The sequence below is a fragment of the Monocercomonoides exilis genome (genome assembly GCF_001643675.1).
Source record: "Monocercomonoides exilis strain PA203 chromosome Unknown scaffold17-1647472, whole genome shotgun sequence".
Taxonomy (NCBI): domain Eukaryota; phylum Preaxostyla; order Oxymonadida; family Polymastigidae; genus Monocercomonoides; species Monocercomonoides exilis.
Window position 1 is genome coordinate 924,105 of NW_027150562.1, and position 15,935 is coordinate 940,039.

Sequence of the window (15,935 nt, forward strand, 5' to 3'; positions counted from 1 at the left end):
TAATTGATCATATTAATTTTTATGAAACGGTCAATTGCATCAAATGATGAAATACCAGAGTATGTAGAGTTGAAAGTGCGTTTTTTATTATTACAAGCATATTGCTATTTTAAAGTTTTATTTCCTTTCACTTGCATTTTTTGTAAAAAATAATTAATTTTTATATTTCTGGGTTACATACAATTTGTCAAAATATTCGATATCAATAAAGTTTTTTAAAAAACGCTTTTGATACAAAAGATCAAATACAATTGTGGATTGCTGAGCGTCGCCGAAGGTATCCTTCAAAAGAGAAAGTAGTTGAGCAATTGGACAGAGCAGAAAAACTTGCTCACGAATTAGCTGAGAAAAAAAGAAAGAAATTATTACTAGATGAAGAAAGAAAACGTAAAAGATTTTCTTCGTTTGATGTGAATGATGCATCTCCAGAGACATTAAAAACTATTACAGATTCAAAAATTGGCACAGGTACAGTGACACTTTCAAGTAATCTGGATTCTACTGGAGTAAAACAAACAGAAGATAAGCGTAATGCACGAAAACAACAACGTGGTAAAAGAAAACAAAAAGGAAAAAGAAACGAAAGATTTAAAGGAAATGGAAGAAAGCTTCATTTACCGCGAAAGCGTCCATCTCTTCTTGATAAATTAACCCAAAAGGAAAAAAACGAAGAGATATGCGCATTTATGCAATGCTTACGATACATGGTTGAAAAAGACTTTTTTAGATCAACTGAAGCAATTATTGATCAAAGTTTGACAAAAGAAACGGACAAAGTTAAAGAAAATAATGAAATCACCGATTTCCATGAGCCCATTGAAGAACACGAAGATGAAGAATCCGAAAGTTCCAGTTCTTCAAGTCCAAGCAGCGATGAAGACGATGAAGAAGACGATGAAGAAAGTGATGATTCAGGGGAGGATATGAGTATAAGTGAAAGCTCTTCTGATGAAAGCAGGATAAGAAATGAAGAAGAGCGGGAAGAAGGAGAACTGTCAGATGATTTTGAAGAACACAAAATGCCTCTTTTCGATGATCAACAATTAATTACAGAAGAAGAAAAAGGTTGATTACATCATGAACAATTCGATATGCATGGAATTGAAAGATGAATAAACGAAAGAACAACACTTCACGATCTTCTGCAAAAAGCAGTTACACTTCATGAAAATTAATAATTTTGCGTTTATTAATACTCCACATTCTTGAAGAAATTTTCGTATTGTGGATTCTTTCTCCTTTTTGACACGTTTGAATAAGTCTTTAAGTACTTTTTTTGGAGATAATGTTCAAATTGTTGCTGTAGTGAAAGAATTAACATCTCCATTTCATTTTGATAATGCCATGAGATTTCATCAATGTTTTGAAAAAACCTTGACATTATTTTTTTTTTAACATTCATTGCGAATTGACAAACAATCGAAAAATATCAAAACAGTCTCATGAAATGTATATAAATAGACAGAATAATATATTTTTTTTATAAAAAAGTGTCAATTAGTATAAAAATAAATCTTTTGTTATCTTCAATTCTAATTTCGTACATTTCAACACATTTTTACTCTAATGCAAATTCGAACTTAAATATTTCTCTCTTGTTGGAAATCGGAGGAGGAAGTGGAACATCTCCTGTTTTCGAAGCAGAAGAATTGTCTTTCCCTTCTTCTTCCTCTTTCTTGTTCCCTGGCTTGTAATAATAAGTGCTGTTCCTTCCTTTCCTTCTGCTTGCTTTGCTCTTGTTTCGAGACTTGCTGGCCTCCGCAACAGCATCCATCCATCTGAATGCTCTTTCGCGGTACAGCCCAACAAAGCTCGGCTCTTCTTCTCCGATTCTTTCATCTTCGCTCTCTTCCTCCTCACTCTCTTCCTCTGCTTCTTTCTCGGATTTCTCTGCTTTCTCCTCTTTCTCTTCTTTTTCCTCTTTCTCTGCTTTGGCTTCGTCTTTAGCTTCTTCCTCTTTACTCTCCTTTTTGCTCGATTCGGCTTTTTCCTTCTCGTCTTCCACAAACGTTTCCAAATCAAGTTTGAACAGCATTTTCCTTGACACTTTCACGTCCATCGAATTAAGCTCAATCCTTCCTTTGATTTCATCGTCCTGCAAAAGATAAAGGCGCAGCGGAAGATGCAGCAGCGTCTGCGACCAGTGAGTCGGCGGTGCAAACGGAGACGTTGACAAGATTGGGGCACACGGCACAAATGGAGTGTATCCTTCAGCCGTAGACGATTCTCGCAGCGGCTTCGGAGCTTCTCTCGGAGTAATTGCAGAAGACGATGAAGCAGCTGAATGCCAGGTGCTGACGAACTTTGGAGGTGCTGCTGATGATGACGGTTTTTCCTTGGCTTCAATATCGTCAAGGGATTTCATCATCAGTGCATTCACATCTTCACCATCGAGCCACCTCTTTCTCATTGAAGGCGATTCAAAGGCAACATCAAACCATACGCAAAATCCATTGAATTCTCCAATTTGTTGTGATTTGAAGGTGAAATCAGAGGAAAAGTTACGCAATTCTGCTGCGGTTGTCTTTTTGAGTTCAAACTCTTTCAAGCAAATCTCATTTGCAGTTATTTGTTCAACTGCAGCAGTTGCAACTTCAGCTTCATGATAAAAGCACTTTTTGGCAAACGGAATGATAGATTTCATGTTTACACCATAAACATCTTTCCAGAAAGAAATGGTATCATGATAGTATTCTTCATCATTGAATGGGGCCATAAACATTCTGGCATGAGAAGGGAACAAAAATCCTGTGTCCTTTTTCAGCCATTTTTCTCTCGCAACGATCACAGAATCAAACATTGATTCATACAAGAGGCCATGACCCATCCATTCAGATACAATAATATCGACTTGTTCTGGAAGTTCAACTTCTTCTATTCGTCCCTTAATGATAATCAATTTGTCAGCTAAATAATTTTTAAATAATATCGATTTCATTCATTATAAGATTTATTAAAGCAAACCAACTCCATTTGCTTGAGCAACAAGTTTTGCTTGCTCAGCAATTTCACTTGCATCAACGGCATATACTTTTTTAGCTCCTAAAAATCAAAATCATTCACAAATTTGAGCATTAGACAGATAGGATAAAGAAAGATTTACTGTAAACAAACCAGCTTTTAAACAGAAATGCGATAAAATTCCTGTTCCGCATCCAACATCCAAAACAACCTTATCTTTGAAGTCTTCAGCAGCTTTGAATATAGCATTTCTGTACCCAAGCGTTCTGATTTGATCCTTCAACATAGTAAGATGAATCGAAAGATGACTGTAAGATTCAAAGTAAGGCTGATCTTCTGGACTTTCTTGCTTTTTATTTTCAACGTTTTCGCTCATTAAAAATAACAAAATGTGATCTTAAACCATTTCATCATTTATTATTTTTCCAAAGGAAATATTTTATTTTCTTTATCGCAGTTGAAAAAAGAACTCATAAAAAATCATAGACATAATGCTAAAAAGCAAACGAAAAACTAAATATACATTTTTGATTTCTTGAAAATAAAATCCAACAACTATGTAGCAAAAACATACAACCAAAATGAATTCATGTTCAAAATAATCATCAAAAAGCAAATAACAATTATTTACCGCAGCAAAATGAATATCATTCAAGGTGCAACAATAACACAAAAACCGATTTCTATTTCATCTGTGGTGAACGCGAAAAATGAAATTGCGAAAGTATTGGATGGAGTCCTGTTTGGGTGTAGCCCAAATCCTTCGAAAACTCTTCGTCCTCACTTTCTTCATATTCCTCCTCTGAATTATCTGAGCTCTCTTCAATAGACTCTTCAATTAAATCGTCTCCAATCACAGCAGTTTCATTCGTTTTGCCTTCTCCTTCTGTTGAATGAACACGAAAGAAGATGTCATTTTCATCTTCTGCAATTCCAAAGTTTGTACCTTTAGAAAAACTTAACCTATTTTTATCTCTCATAATCTCATCATCCACTTCTTCTTCCCCTTCTTCCCCTTCCCCTTCCTCTTCATCTTCTCCATCATTATCTACAGTTTTAAGAATTTTATTCGATTTCCTTTCATCAATTTCTTTTTTATCCGAAAACCAGGAAATTTCTTTATTTTCTTTATTTTCTTTGTTTTTCGTGTTATTTTTGTATTTCTGCTCAAGTCTGAATGTTGAGCCAAGCCTAAACGAGCTTATCGGATCATACCAAACATCTTCATTGTTAGCACTAGTTGTTTTTATTTCTTCTGTCATTTCGTTTTCTCCTTCTTTAACTTCTTCACTTTCTTCTTCTTCATCCTCCTCTTCCTCCTCTTCTTCCTCTTCCTCCTCCTCCTCTTCTTCTTTTTCCATTCTCTTATCATTTCTTTGAATTTTCTGTTTTTCCTCTTCTCTATCTGATTCAACAAATGCCTCAAACGGTGCTGCTTTTTTGGATAACGTGCTTGTTCCGTTGTTGAACTTGGACAAAATCTGAGAAAAAGAAAGTTTTATTTCTTCAATGCTACTTGTATCATCATTGAATTCACCAGCTTGTGGCTTTGTTTCCTCAACTATCTCATTTTCTTCTTCTTCTTCCTCTTCTTCTTTCTTCTCTTCTCTTTCTCTTTCTCTTTCTCTTTCTCTTTCTCTTTCTCTTTCTCTTTCTCTTTCTTTTTCTTTCTCCTCCTCATTCTCCATCTCCTTCTCCTTCTCTTCACTCACCCACTCCCTTTGTCCATTTCCTTTCTCCCTTTCAAGTCCCATCTCTTCTCTCTCTGCCAAATATCTCAGATAATCCAAAGCAGAAAGCTGCCCTTTTTGCTGTGAAGCTGACTGAGGGGATGGAGAAGACTGAGAATTCAATGAATTTGCCATTGCATTCGAAGAACTGAAATTCAATGGAGGATATTCAATACGAATGGCATGGCGAAAAGTGGAGGCGTCGGAAAAGGATGATGTGCGATTGCGAAATAAGGAATTTAGAGGAGGAGGAGGAGGAGGAGGAGAAGAAGAAGAAGAAGAAGAAGAGGAAGAGGAAGAATTAGAAGAGGAAGAAGTGAAAGGAGAAGAAGTTTGAGAGGTGATAAGAGGGTTCTTTTCTTGTGATGAAGTGGTAATGGAAGAGGAAGAGGAAGAGGAAGAAGAAGAAGAAGGAAAAACCAAAAATTCGCTGTTTTGGTCACTATCTGATTCTGATTCATTCGATGCAGCAGGAGATGATACATCCACAACGACAACTTTTGTTGGAATGGAAGAAGAAGAAGAAGAAGAAGGAGGAGGAGAAGGAGAAGAAGGAGAAGAAGAAGGAGGAGGAGGAGAAGGAGAAGAAGTATTCTGTTGAATTGAAGAATTTGGCAATGAAATATCAGAAGTTTGAGAAGAATTGCTTGAAGTGAGTGAAGATTGATTGTTGAGTGATGAAGGAGAATGAGAAGAAGAAATAGGGAAAATGTTGGGTGTGCCAGGAGGCAGGGAAAAGGAAGTGGAATGAGTGAATGAGGCACAATAAGAAAGAAGAGGAGGGGGAGGAGAAGGAGGACGGAATTTGCGCTGTGTTGAAATGGGATGAGAATCGGAAGATGTATTAGACGGTGAAATGGAAGAAGAAGAAGAAGAGGAGGAGGAAGAAGAAGAAGAATTTACAGAAGAAGAATTTGAAGAAGAAGAAGAAGAAGGCGATGAAAGCGAAGAAGAATCGCGAGTGGGAATCGCAGCGAGTGAAGTGTGTGCCCGTTTCAGTGTGTTCTGTTGAGAATAGCTTCCGCGCGAAGGAGGAGGAAGAGGCTGGTTTGATGATAAATATGTGTTTGCATTTGAATTGGCGTGTTTGCTGATGTTGTTTGAAGCAGGAGCATCACGAGAAATAGCAGAATATATTGACTCTATTTTTCTGATGGTTTCTTTGGTGTTCTTTGTTGTTTTTGTGGTTTGTTCATTTTTTTCAGTTGAAAATTTCGAGTCATTTTCTTTTTGAATTATTTCCTTTTTTCCATCAAAACTCTCTTTTTCTTCTGTTTCTTCTCCTCTTTCCATTTCTTCAATGGGAATTCCATTCAGAATTTTGTAGATCATCTCCTTCGCTTTTTCTTCATCAACACCCAAAAATCCACACTCAACCAAAGATGGCTTGTTGCACAGACACGTTTGGATTTCAACTAAAAAGGCATCGCTTAGCTTAGGCGTGTAGCGGAGTTGGCTGGAAAGACGAGGAGAAGAGTGAATGGAGGAGAAGGAAGAAGAGGGAGAAGAGGTAGAAGAAGAGGATGATAATGCGAGTATTGAAGGAGAAACGGTCTTGTTCAATGAAGAAAACTGAGCATCAGTGAAGTGTTGCTTAGCGTGAATATCGTTGACAGTTGAATTTGAAGAAGAAGAAGAAGAATCAAATGAATGCTTTGTTTGAACAATTTCATCTGAAGAAGTTATGCCATTTGTTTCATTGACACCTGAAAAAGCTATGTTTTCAGGCGGCTTCAAGAAAGGATTCAAAGAAGGAGACGAAACAAGAGAAAGTTTCTTGGCTTTTTTCGGTTTTTGCGTCAAAACAGAAGAATTATTGAACTTTTCCACCAAAATTGCATCTTCATCTGCTTTGTATTTGAGAGCAGATGAAAACTGACTAAGAATTTTGTCTTCTTCTTCTGTGTGGACGTTGCTATCTATTTTACTTGACTTATCAAAAATAGCTTTGTTTCCCTTCGATTTTTGCTTTTGCTGAAGCAACTCATGAAATTCCTTATCGCTTTCCATCTTCCTCTTCTTCTCCTCTTCCTCTTTCGCTCTCATGAGCTGGCTAACTCTTTCCTTTTCTTTCTTCTTCTTCTCCTTTTCTCTTCTCGTCCTCAGCATCATCGCACACTCTAGAAATATCCTCGTTTCAGTCAAAAACTCTGCAAATGGCTGAGAATTCTTCGGAAACGACTCAACAAATTTTTGCAAGCGAACAAGCTGTGCGGGTAAAAACTGCGCATCGGAAGCAATTGACTCATCGGTTGGCTCTGATAGAGTGACTGAAGGGAGCACAGCTGTTGAGGCTGATGTCATCAGAGAAGAAGACAGAGAAAGATGAGAAAGTGTGGAGGAATCATTAAAAACACTGGGATTTTGGCTAATTTTCTTGTTTTGCCCGTTTTGTCTGTTTAATTGCCCTTTCCCAATTTTGTTGATTTCATTCACATTGTTTATTCTTGCCATTGAAATCGTAGCAGAAAGCATCTTTTTGCGTGGCTTGCTTGTTTTCTGGTGAGTGTTCGTTGAGCGGTGTGGATGAGGCGGAAGAGGCGGAAGAGGAAGAAGATGACAGGAAATGCTGGCTGCAATATCAGCGTGGAAGTGGAAGAAGAAATACATAAAAGGACGAGACAAATCTTGGTGGCGTATGTGCAAGGAAGAGGAAAAGGGGGAAGGAGTTGGGGAAGGAGATGGGGAACGAGAGGGAGAAGGGGAGGAAGAAGGAGAGGAAGAAGGAGAAGAACTTGGTGTTGTTCGATTCCTCATCGGAGGAGGTGGAAACAAATGCATCTCTTTGCTGATACTACTCAAGGAAACTTGTGAAGCCAAAGAAGAACTTGTACAATGAACAGCTTCTTGTTTGGGCTCAGCTCCCTTTCGCAAAACAGCAGGCGACGAAACAGCGCTCAGCGCAATCGGCCGCCGCAGCTTGAAAGAAGAAGCAAGCGCCTTCACAGAATGGAAGAGCACTTTCACAGAACTCCAGTCAATTTCTTTCAAAAACTGCGGAGGATCGGTACTGAATAAATCCTCATTCAACGTCAAGTCAAAGGCGTCCTTCTCGTTTTCTCGTTCTCCGCTGGAGTGTGTGTTCTTTTTCTTTTTTGTGGATTCTTTTGCTGCAATTTTCCTTTCCGCTTTCTTTTCAATAGGAAACCAAACCTTCATCTTCTCCAAGTCAACAACTGCTGTGTTCCCTGTGCCGTATAAGCACGACTCGCGTCCTTTCACACACTGTCGCAGCACTCCCATCACGAAGGGCATCGGAGCATCGATGTAGTCGACCAAAGAGTACGGAACAACCGGAATATACAGATGAGGCCATTTGAAAGGGCAGAGAAGGCGAATGAAAGCATATGTCAAATCGCTGATCAGATCAATGCGGTCTCCAACGACGATAATAGACCGTTCTAACAGCAGCCAAATATGCAAGTGGACAATGTCAGTTGCAGACAGATAGTGAAACATAGCGAACAAATCTACATCACATAGTGATTCAAACGGCTCACTTGGTCTATGGATTTCGTTTGGTGAAAACGTGACTTTCTTAACTAAAGATGAAAAATTAAGAAATATTGATTGCCCCTGACGAGGTATTCGAGAAGCAGAAGCAAATTCTTTTATGATAGGCTGATAAAATTCTTCTAAATCGTCTTTACTAGGTTGTGAATCTTTTTTGAAAACGTCCGATGATACATAGCATTCAACAATTTGAGAAAGCATCAAAAGCATTGTCTCTTTCCAGTGGTTAGATGTTAAAATGCAAACGCATTCAGGAGGCTTTTCTCCCCAACCTTTGAAGCGCATGCAAAATCCATATCTCTTTTCATTGGATTGTGTTGTCAAGCAAAACACAAAGGGCTTCCTAAATGATCAATAAAAACAAAATAAGCACAAAAAAAGAATGAACGAACACACTGTCCTTTGAATAATGGATGAGGATAAGCATATCGCTCAGGAAAGCAAAACTCTCCAATATTTGGAGGAGAAGGCCATTGAGCAAAATCATGCTCAAATAAAATCACTAGCTTAAATATTTTTTGCGATTTTTCTGATGCTTCAGTTTGTTTTTTTTTAACTTCCAGCGCATTTTTGTCAATTTTCATAATCTGAGTTTTGTTCTTTGAAGTATAATCACAAGGCACGAAAGATATGTGAATCAATGCATCAATTAACTTTGGTGTCATGCAACTGGATGAAAAAAGCTATTTTGCTGAAGATGCCGTTGCAAAGAATAAACAATATATGAAATAAAATTATTATTTTTTCAAAATCCATAATTATATATCCCAATCTAATAATTTTTGTAGAATTTTTTTATGCTGCGTTTAACGTGGTTTTCTTTTACGTTTATTTTTGCTATATGGCTATTGGCAACAGCACTTTCATCAATATTTCACAACCCTGTTCCCCAACTGTCAAATGAAAATGTTGAACATTTGAAGGATTATTCATATGTTCTTGATGATAATCCAATGGGCGTCACTTGGTTTATACAAGCCACAGACATACACATTGGTAGAACAAGTAAAGTCCGAAAGTCATGGAAGTATTATTTCATAATATTCAAAATCATTTACATTTCGTTTCTTCAGATCATTCATAAATGAAGTTGTGGAAGGATACGTTCATCCCGCAAAAGTTATCGTAACTGGTGACATGGTCCATAATAGTGACGGGTGTGCTTGCTCGTTTATGAAAATCTATTGATTTATAAAAAAAAGATTAAAGACAGCTCAAGTGATTGGCGACTGGATTGATTACAACGATTCAATCTCTCGGACAAATTGGAAAAAATGTGATTATATCGTTGATGTTAGAGGAAATCACGATAGTTTGATTCTTATTATCTTTTATTGTGAGAATATTTAATTGGCGCTTTTAGGTTCGGGAATGGCACCTGTTTTTACAAGCACTGATTATGTTGTAAATTACAGTTCATGTGGTTTTCAAAAAAAGATGGCTTATACGTCCACAATTGAAGTTCAGACAGATCAGCCATATTCTTCACTTCGGAATGATGGATTGAATCGATATACATTTGTTTTGCTTGATTCAACTCTAGACCCAGGTATTTTATTTTTTTATAAGCCAGAAATATTTTTGAATGACTTTCCATCATTATGCATTGCAATTTCATCATTATACGAAAATTTCCAACTTTTTTTTTTAACTTTTGATCAAATCCAACGAAATAGCACTAATTCAACCACTCGGTTTTTTTGGTGAAGTGTCTGACAATTCGCTTCTTTCAATAAACATCTCGCGGATGAAGCAACTTGAAGCCGCTTTCACGTCTTCCAACGTGTCTGATGCAAATCTTGTCTTTTTAGCGACTCATTCACCTGCCTGTGTCTTGAATGCAAGAGGGAAAGATGCAATTGAAAGAATTCTCGAAGAAGGGAAGTTTGTGAATGAAGCGGGAGCTCACACTGCAATCTGGGCAAGGACACACAAGAAGCAGCTGGCAAAGGCTGGACTAAGCGGAGTGTTTGACAAGCAAAACGGAGAATTATCAGCAACACATTCAGACAATGCTTCCTCAATTAACAACACACTTTCTTCTTCCTCTTCTTTTTCTTCCCTCTCAACAACAACAAAAACAACTTCTTCCTTCTCTCCGCCCTCCACCTTCCGCCCGCTGTGGGGCCTTCTCAACGGCCACTTCCACAGCACTGCAATGGAGCGCTTTTCGCGTTCGCGGCGCTATGCAGAGGCCGAATTGTGCTCGTTTGTGCACAGCAAGGCTTGGCGGCTGTATGCCATTGACCATCAGATGGTGGTGTGGAGCGATGAGTACTATGCAAGCAGCAATGAGGGAGAAGAGGATGATGATGATGCAGATAAGAGGTATTATGCGATTGAGAGTGTTAAGATTAATGATGTGAAAGAACGAGATGCTAACAGAAACGGTTATTTGTCTCATGAACAAAGTTCTGATGAAGATTCTGATTCAAAAGAAAGCGAAAAGGGGATAATGTTTGCAGTGAGCAAACAAGAAGAGAAGCGATTCTTCAAAAGAGAAGAAAGAAAGAGAAGCAGCATCATCAGAAGTGCTAAGACGAGAATGAGAGGATGGGGCAGCACAAGCGTTGAGGTGCCTGTCTTTGAGAAGATAGGGCAGATACAGCTGAATAACGATACAGACATTGGAAATGGAGATATTTCTCTATCATCTTTTCAATCATCTTTATCATCATCATCATCATCATCATCATCAATTTCTTCTTCTTCTGCCTCTTCTTCTTCTCATATTCTCGTCAGAAAGACGAAGAAGCTTGAGAGAGTGTGGAGGACGCCATTCGACGATGTGTGGGAGTTCATAGAGACACACTATTTGAATAGGGAAGTCGAAGGAAGAGACGAGGAGCTTAGAAGAGCTGAGATAAAAGCGGAGAAATTGAAGAAAATGAAGAAAATGAAGGAAGAAAAGAAAGTTGAGTTAACTGGTGAGATGGAAGGTGAAAACAGGAATTTTGAGGTGGAAGAGGATTCAGAAAAGAACAAAAACATTTCAAAAGATATTACTTCACTTCAATCATCCCCATCATCATTATCTTCTCCTTCTTCAACATCATCTTTTCCATCATCATCCGCTTCCTCTTCTTCTTCTTCCTCTGTTCCTTCCTTATGCTCTGCAGTGATCACCAACCCACCGTCGGCTGAGCAGATAACTCTGCGCACGCCATTTGACATGGCTGTCAATTCCACTCACATTCGCACGCTGATCTTCTGCCAGAAGCCTGTTGTGAGGGCATGGGTGGATATTGATGGAGGAGATGGAAGGGGTGGAGGAAGAGGAAGAGGAAGAGGGAAAAGAGGAGGAAGAGTTGAAAAAGATGATGTAAAAGGATTGAAAGATGAAACAGGAGGAGAAGGAGAAGAAGAAACAAGCGATGAAAATACCAAACAGAAGAAGAATTGCACTCCAAACAAATCAAATTCTCCTTCTTCTTCTCTTTTCCATTCAGCTTCTGATGCTTCTTCCACCCCTCTCACATACAACCTTTCTCTCACCACCCGCCCAAACCCGCACAAAGTTCCCCTGTTTGTGTCTCAATGGGATCCTCTCCCATTCTCTTTGGACGGAAGCGTGCCTTCTCTTTCCAAAGGCAAAGATTTCCATTCCATTCAGCTGCATGTCGTGGTGGATGAGGCGCTGGCGGATGCTGTTCCACCAGATGTACCCTCAGTTGGGTATTATTCAGGTGCTGCTTCGAATGAAGAGAGCGAAGCTGATGATAATGATAATGATTATAATTATCATTATTCTTCCTCTTTTTCATCATCATTATCTTCTTCTTCTTCTTCTTCTTTCTGTTCCTCTTCTTCTTCTTCCCCTTCTCTCCGCCAGTTCGACTTCCCTCTCCAATACTTCTCTCTTTCTGGCTATACACGTCTACCCCCTCCTTCTCTGCCTCGCATTGTGTTGCAGCTGCCTGTTGCGAAGATGATTGATGTGGCGTTGGTTGGATGGAGTGCGATTCTGATGTTTGTGCTTGTGGCTTCGCGGTTTGTGAGGATCTGTGCGATTTCGCTGGGGAGAAGAGAAATGAAGGAGGAGGAGAGGGAGATGGTGATGAGAGAGAAGAGGGAGAAAGAAGTGAAGATGGTGAAGATGGTGAAGATGGTGAAGATGGTGAAGATGGTGAAGATGGTGAAGATGGTGAAGATGGATAATGAAAATGAAATGGAAAAGATGAAAAGAAGCGAGGAAAACGAAGAAAAGAAAGATAATGTGAACAACAACTTATCGAATTCGCCTCATGTTTCTTCATCGGATCAAAAGCAAAGCCAACAAAAGATACAAAAAGCCGAAAAAGAAAAAGAAGAAGCAGAAGGCAAAGCAGCAACAACAACAGAAGAAGAAGAAGAAGAAGAAGAAGAAGAAGAAGAAGTAAAACTTGAAGAATGCAATGAAGAAACAGAAAGTGCTTTCAAAGAAAGTTTCACTGAATCAGACATCTTTTTTGCTGATGTGATGCAATCGGTGCTGTGGAAGCCCACATTTCATCTGGAAAATGGAGAGGGAGAACATGAAGCAGAAAGAATTAATGAAGAAGGAGGAGAAGATGATGATTATGATGATGGGAACAACAGTGAAGGAGTGGCTGTAGAATACGAAAGAAGCCACGAGGCTGATGAACCATTCACTTTATCATTGTCTTCATCATCATCATCATCATCTTCTTCTTCTTCCATTGAATTCTCTGGTGCCTCTTCTGATATTTCCTTGCCTTATCCTTCTTGTTGCTTCCGCTGCCTTTCAAACTGCGGATTTATTGAATGTATTCCAACAGCTTATCTGCTTCTGCCCTTTTCTTGGTCAAAAGCAGTGCATCGTTTTATTCTTCGAATGGAATATTTCAATTACGAAAAGAGGAAGAGAAAGAAAAATTTGAAGATTAAAAAGGAAATGAAGGTGAAAGAAGAAAAAAGGAAAGAGGAAGAAAAAGAAGAGAAGAAGAAGAAGAAGAAGTTGATTGAAATGGCAGAGCTATCTCCATCCCAAAATGAAGAAAAGTCATCTTCTTCAGACTCTTCTCTATCTCATTCGCATATTAATTCTTCAGAAAACAAAGTTATTTCTTCATCTCATTCACCTTCACAGTCAACTCATTTATCTTCACCAAAACCAAATTCAACACAAACTCCTCCTTTTCCTTCTTTTTCCTCTCCACTCCCATCTTTTCCCTCACGTTTCCTTCAATTCTGTATATCTTCTCTTTATCCCTATTATCTTCTCCCCTTCGGCATTTTTGTCTGTCTCTTCATTTACATCGTCCTTTTGCTGTTTGGCCCGCTTTTCTTTGGCTTCTCGCACGTCAAGCCGACAAATGCTGCACTCGCCAGCACAGCCTCTTCTCTTGTCTCGTCCACATTCCATCAAAATTCTGTTAATATTTCTTCTTCTTCTTCTTTTGACAATTCTTCCTTTTCTTCTTCTTCTTTGTTCGAACCCAGTAATTCTGCTTCCCCACATCTTCCCCACATTCCCTTCATCCACCCCTCATCCACCAAATCCTCTTCCTTTGCCCCTCCTCACCTCTCCTCCATCAACGACACCAGGATTTCAATCTTTCCTTCAGTGATTTCTGTGTTCATGTGGGGCTCAGTGCAGATGGGCCATGTGAACAAAGGAGAAGACACAGGAGTGGTTGTGCTGATTCTGATGGTGTTTTTCATGGCGTACCCGTTTGTGATATCGGTGGTGTATTTGAATCACAGAGAGAGAGATGGTGGAGGGAGGAGGAGGGAGGGGAAAGAGGGAGAGGGAGGGGAAAGAGAGGAAGAAAGAGAAGAAAGAGAAGGAGAAAAAGAAGAAGAAGAAGAAGGAAAAGAAGGAGGAAAAGATGAAGGAAAAGAAAAAGAAAAAGAAAAAGATGTTGGAAAAGAAGAGGAAAAGACAGAAAATGATGAATTAGCACAAGAAATCGAGTTAACTTCTATTGATGTTTCGTCTTCTTCGTCTTCCTCTTCTTCTTCAATCACTTCTAACTCAACTTCATCTTCTTCATCTTCTTCATCTTCTTCATCTTCTTCATCTTCTTCATCTTCTTCATCTTCTTTAACTCTTTCTTCCTCTTCCTCTTCTTCATCTTCTTCAGATATTCCCACATCCACATTGGAGCATAAAGTGATTTCACAGGAATCTTTGTTTATGACCGCACTGCCCTTGCAGCAATCAGAGGAAATCGTTAACTCTTCTTTAACATCTCAACAACAAGAAAACACAAATAATGAGCAAAATGTTCAAAATAATGAAAATTCATTTGAAGAAATGAATGAAAGCGAAAGAAAAGAACAAAATGATATTTCTTCATCTTCTTCAACTTCATCATCAGCATCATTCGCAACAGCTCCTTCTTACAGCACATTAACTTCATCATCATCATCTTCTTCTTCAATTGCTTCAATTTCTTCTACTTCTACAATTTCATCATCTTCTTCGCCTCCTCCTTCTTCTCCATCGTCTTCCTCCTCTCCCATCCTCAACACCTCCAAAAGTCAATCTTCATTGCAATCTTCTGAATCTTCTTCTTCTTCTCTTTCTCCTTCTGAAATAGCAAACTCCTCTTTCTCCATTTCTTCCTCTTCTTCCACTTCCTCTTCTCCTTCTCATTCTCTTTCCCTTTCCCTTCATTCTCAAACAGAACTTCCTTATTTAGAGGAAACACGTTTCAACCTCCCCCTCCTTTTTCTTATCTTGTGTCTTCTTTCGTACTGCATCACCAGCATCGTCATTACTGTCATCTGCATTTTGATGCACCCAACGTTCATTTTCTCGATTTTTGCACTTCCGCAAATGGTTTTTGGAGGTGTTATCTTGTTTTATACGGTTAGGTTGAATAAACGGGAAGAAAGAAAGAAGGAAAATTCAGAGTCGAAGAAAATAGCCTGAATAAATGTGATTGTGGATGAATATATTCTTGTTTTGATTTTTAATTCGTTTTTTTTAAATAAAAAATTATCATAGAAACTATTTTTACTATTCTTAGCTTTTTGTTGAGTTTGAGTTTGTAAATATCCATTCATTTATTAGCTTAGATTTTTTCGTTTAACAATATGTTTTATTTTCCTGATTACAACTTGAGGCTTTTTGTGAAGAAAAAAAGTGAAACATGTTTTGCACTAACAACAGATTTTATAACTCTTAGAATTAAAAGGAACAGAAAGAATTCTGTTTATTTGAACTGAAAAAGAAGAAAGTTAATTGTTTATTACAAAACGAAAAAAATTAAAATAACAAAACAAAATGTAACAATACTATCAACTTGCTCTGCGATACGATTTGAAAACATTTAACAAACAAATAAAAAGGCAGAAAGAACAAACAAACAAAAGACAGAAAAGAAAAGAAAAGAAAACAGAAAAGAAATGCAAAATAAACTGAAACAATTAGAAATAGTTAGAAACAATTTGAATGCCCAAAAGGCAGTCTTGTGGCAAGCCTTGTGTGGACAATATCCATTCGCACCACATTAAAAACATGCAAAAATTAAAATGAAAATTAAAATAAAAGTGAAAAAAAAAAGAAAAGAAAAAAGAGAAAGAGATTAACAACGTTAAACATAGGGGAAAAACCTCTTCTTGTAAAAATAAAAATACACACAAAGTAATAAACAGTTGGAAAATATCTAGAGGCATATAATTTCAAAGTTATGCACATTTTTGCATAAAATCTTAAACATAAAAACAGTTTCACTAAATTAACGGATGAAAAAGATATTTCTTTTTTATAAATTAAAAAGT

General features: G+C 38.0%; 4 protein-coding genes across 4 annotated transcripts; 2 read left to right on the plus strand and 2 right to left on the minus strand.

Moving 5' to 3' along the window:
* Window positions 1–21: 21 nt before the first annotated feature.
* On the plus strand, window positions 22–1,435 carry MONOS_2510 (uncharacterized protein; the record flags this gene model as incomplete). Its single annotated transcript, XM_067872435.1, has 2 exons — window positions 22–59; window positions 212–1,435. The coding sequence occupies 2 exons, from the start codon at window positions 22–24 to the stop codon at window positions 1,068–1,070; spliced, it is 897 nt and encodes a 298-aa protein (XP_067729269.1). The 3' UTR covers window positions 1,071–1,435.
* On the minus strand, window positions 1,327–3,360 carry MONOS_2509 (putative Protein arginine N-methyltransferase). The gene is made up of 3 exons (XM_067872433.1): window positions 3,115–3,360; window positions 2,965–3,042; window positions 1,327–2,907 (listed from the first exon to the last, which is right to left on the minus strand). Exons 1-3 carry the CDS (start codon window positions 3,335–3,337, stop codon window positions 1,559–1,561), a joined length of 1,650 nt encoding a protein of 549 aa, XP_067729270.1. The 5' UTR covers window positions 3,338–3,360; the 3' UTR covers window positions 1,327–1,558.
* A 14-nt stretch (window positions 3,361–3,374) lies between these two features.
* Window positions 3,375–8,788, minus strand: MONOS_2507fu2508 (putative DENN domain-containing protein 2; the record flags this gene model as incomplete). Its single annotated transcript, XM_067872432.1, has 2 exons — window positions 3,375–8,547; window positions 8,601–8,788. The coding sequence occupies 2 exons, from the start codon at window positions 8,786–8,788 to the stop codon at window positions 3,645–3,647; spliced, it is 5,091 nt and encodes a 1,696-aa protein (XP_067729271.1). The 3' UTR covers window positions 3,375–3,644.
* A 213-nt stretch (window positions 8,789–9,001) lies between these two features.
* Window positions 9,002–15,376, plus strand: MONOS_2506 (uncharacterized protein; the record flags this gene model as incomplete). Its single annotated transcript, XM_067872431.1, has 6 exons — window positions 9,002–9,008; window positions 9,063–9,231; window positions 9,278–9,361; window positions 9,407–9,516; window positions 9,568–9,753; window positions 9,881–15,376. The coding sequence occupies 6 exons, from the start codon at window positions 9,002–9,004 to the stop codon at window positions 15,082–15,084; spliced, it is 5,760 nt and encodes a 1,919-aa protein (XP_067729272.1). The 3' UTR covers window positions 15,085–15,376.
* Window positions 15,377–15,935: the final 559 nt, after the last annotated feature.

Bases quoted from the DNA above. Each gene is read 5' to 3' on its own strand.
- MONOS_2509 (XM_067872433.1), bottom strand. From the start codon at position 3,337: ATGAGCGAAAACGTTGAAAATAAAAAGCAAGAAAGTCCAGAAGATCAG. The intron at 3,043-3,114 runs GTTTGTTTACAG...TTTGATTTTTAG, and splicing joins GCATTTCTGTTTAAAAGCTG to GAGCTAAAAAAGTATATGCC. The intron at 2,908-2,964 runs GTTTGCTTTAAT...AAAATTATTTAG, and splicing joins TGCTCAAGCAAATGGAGTTG to CTGACAAATTGATTATCATT.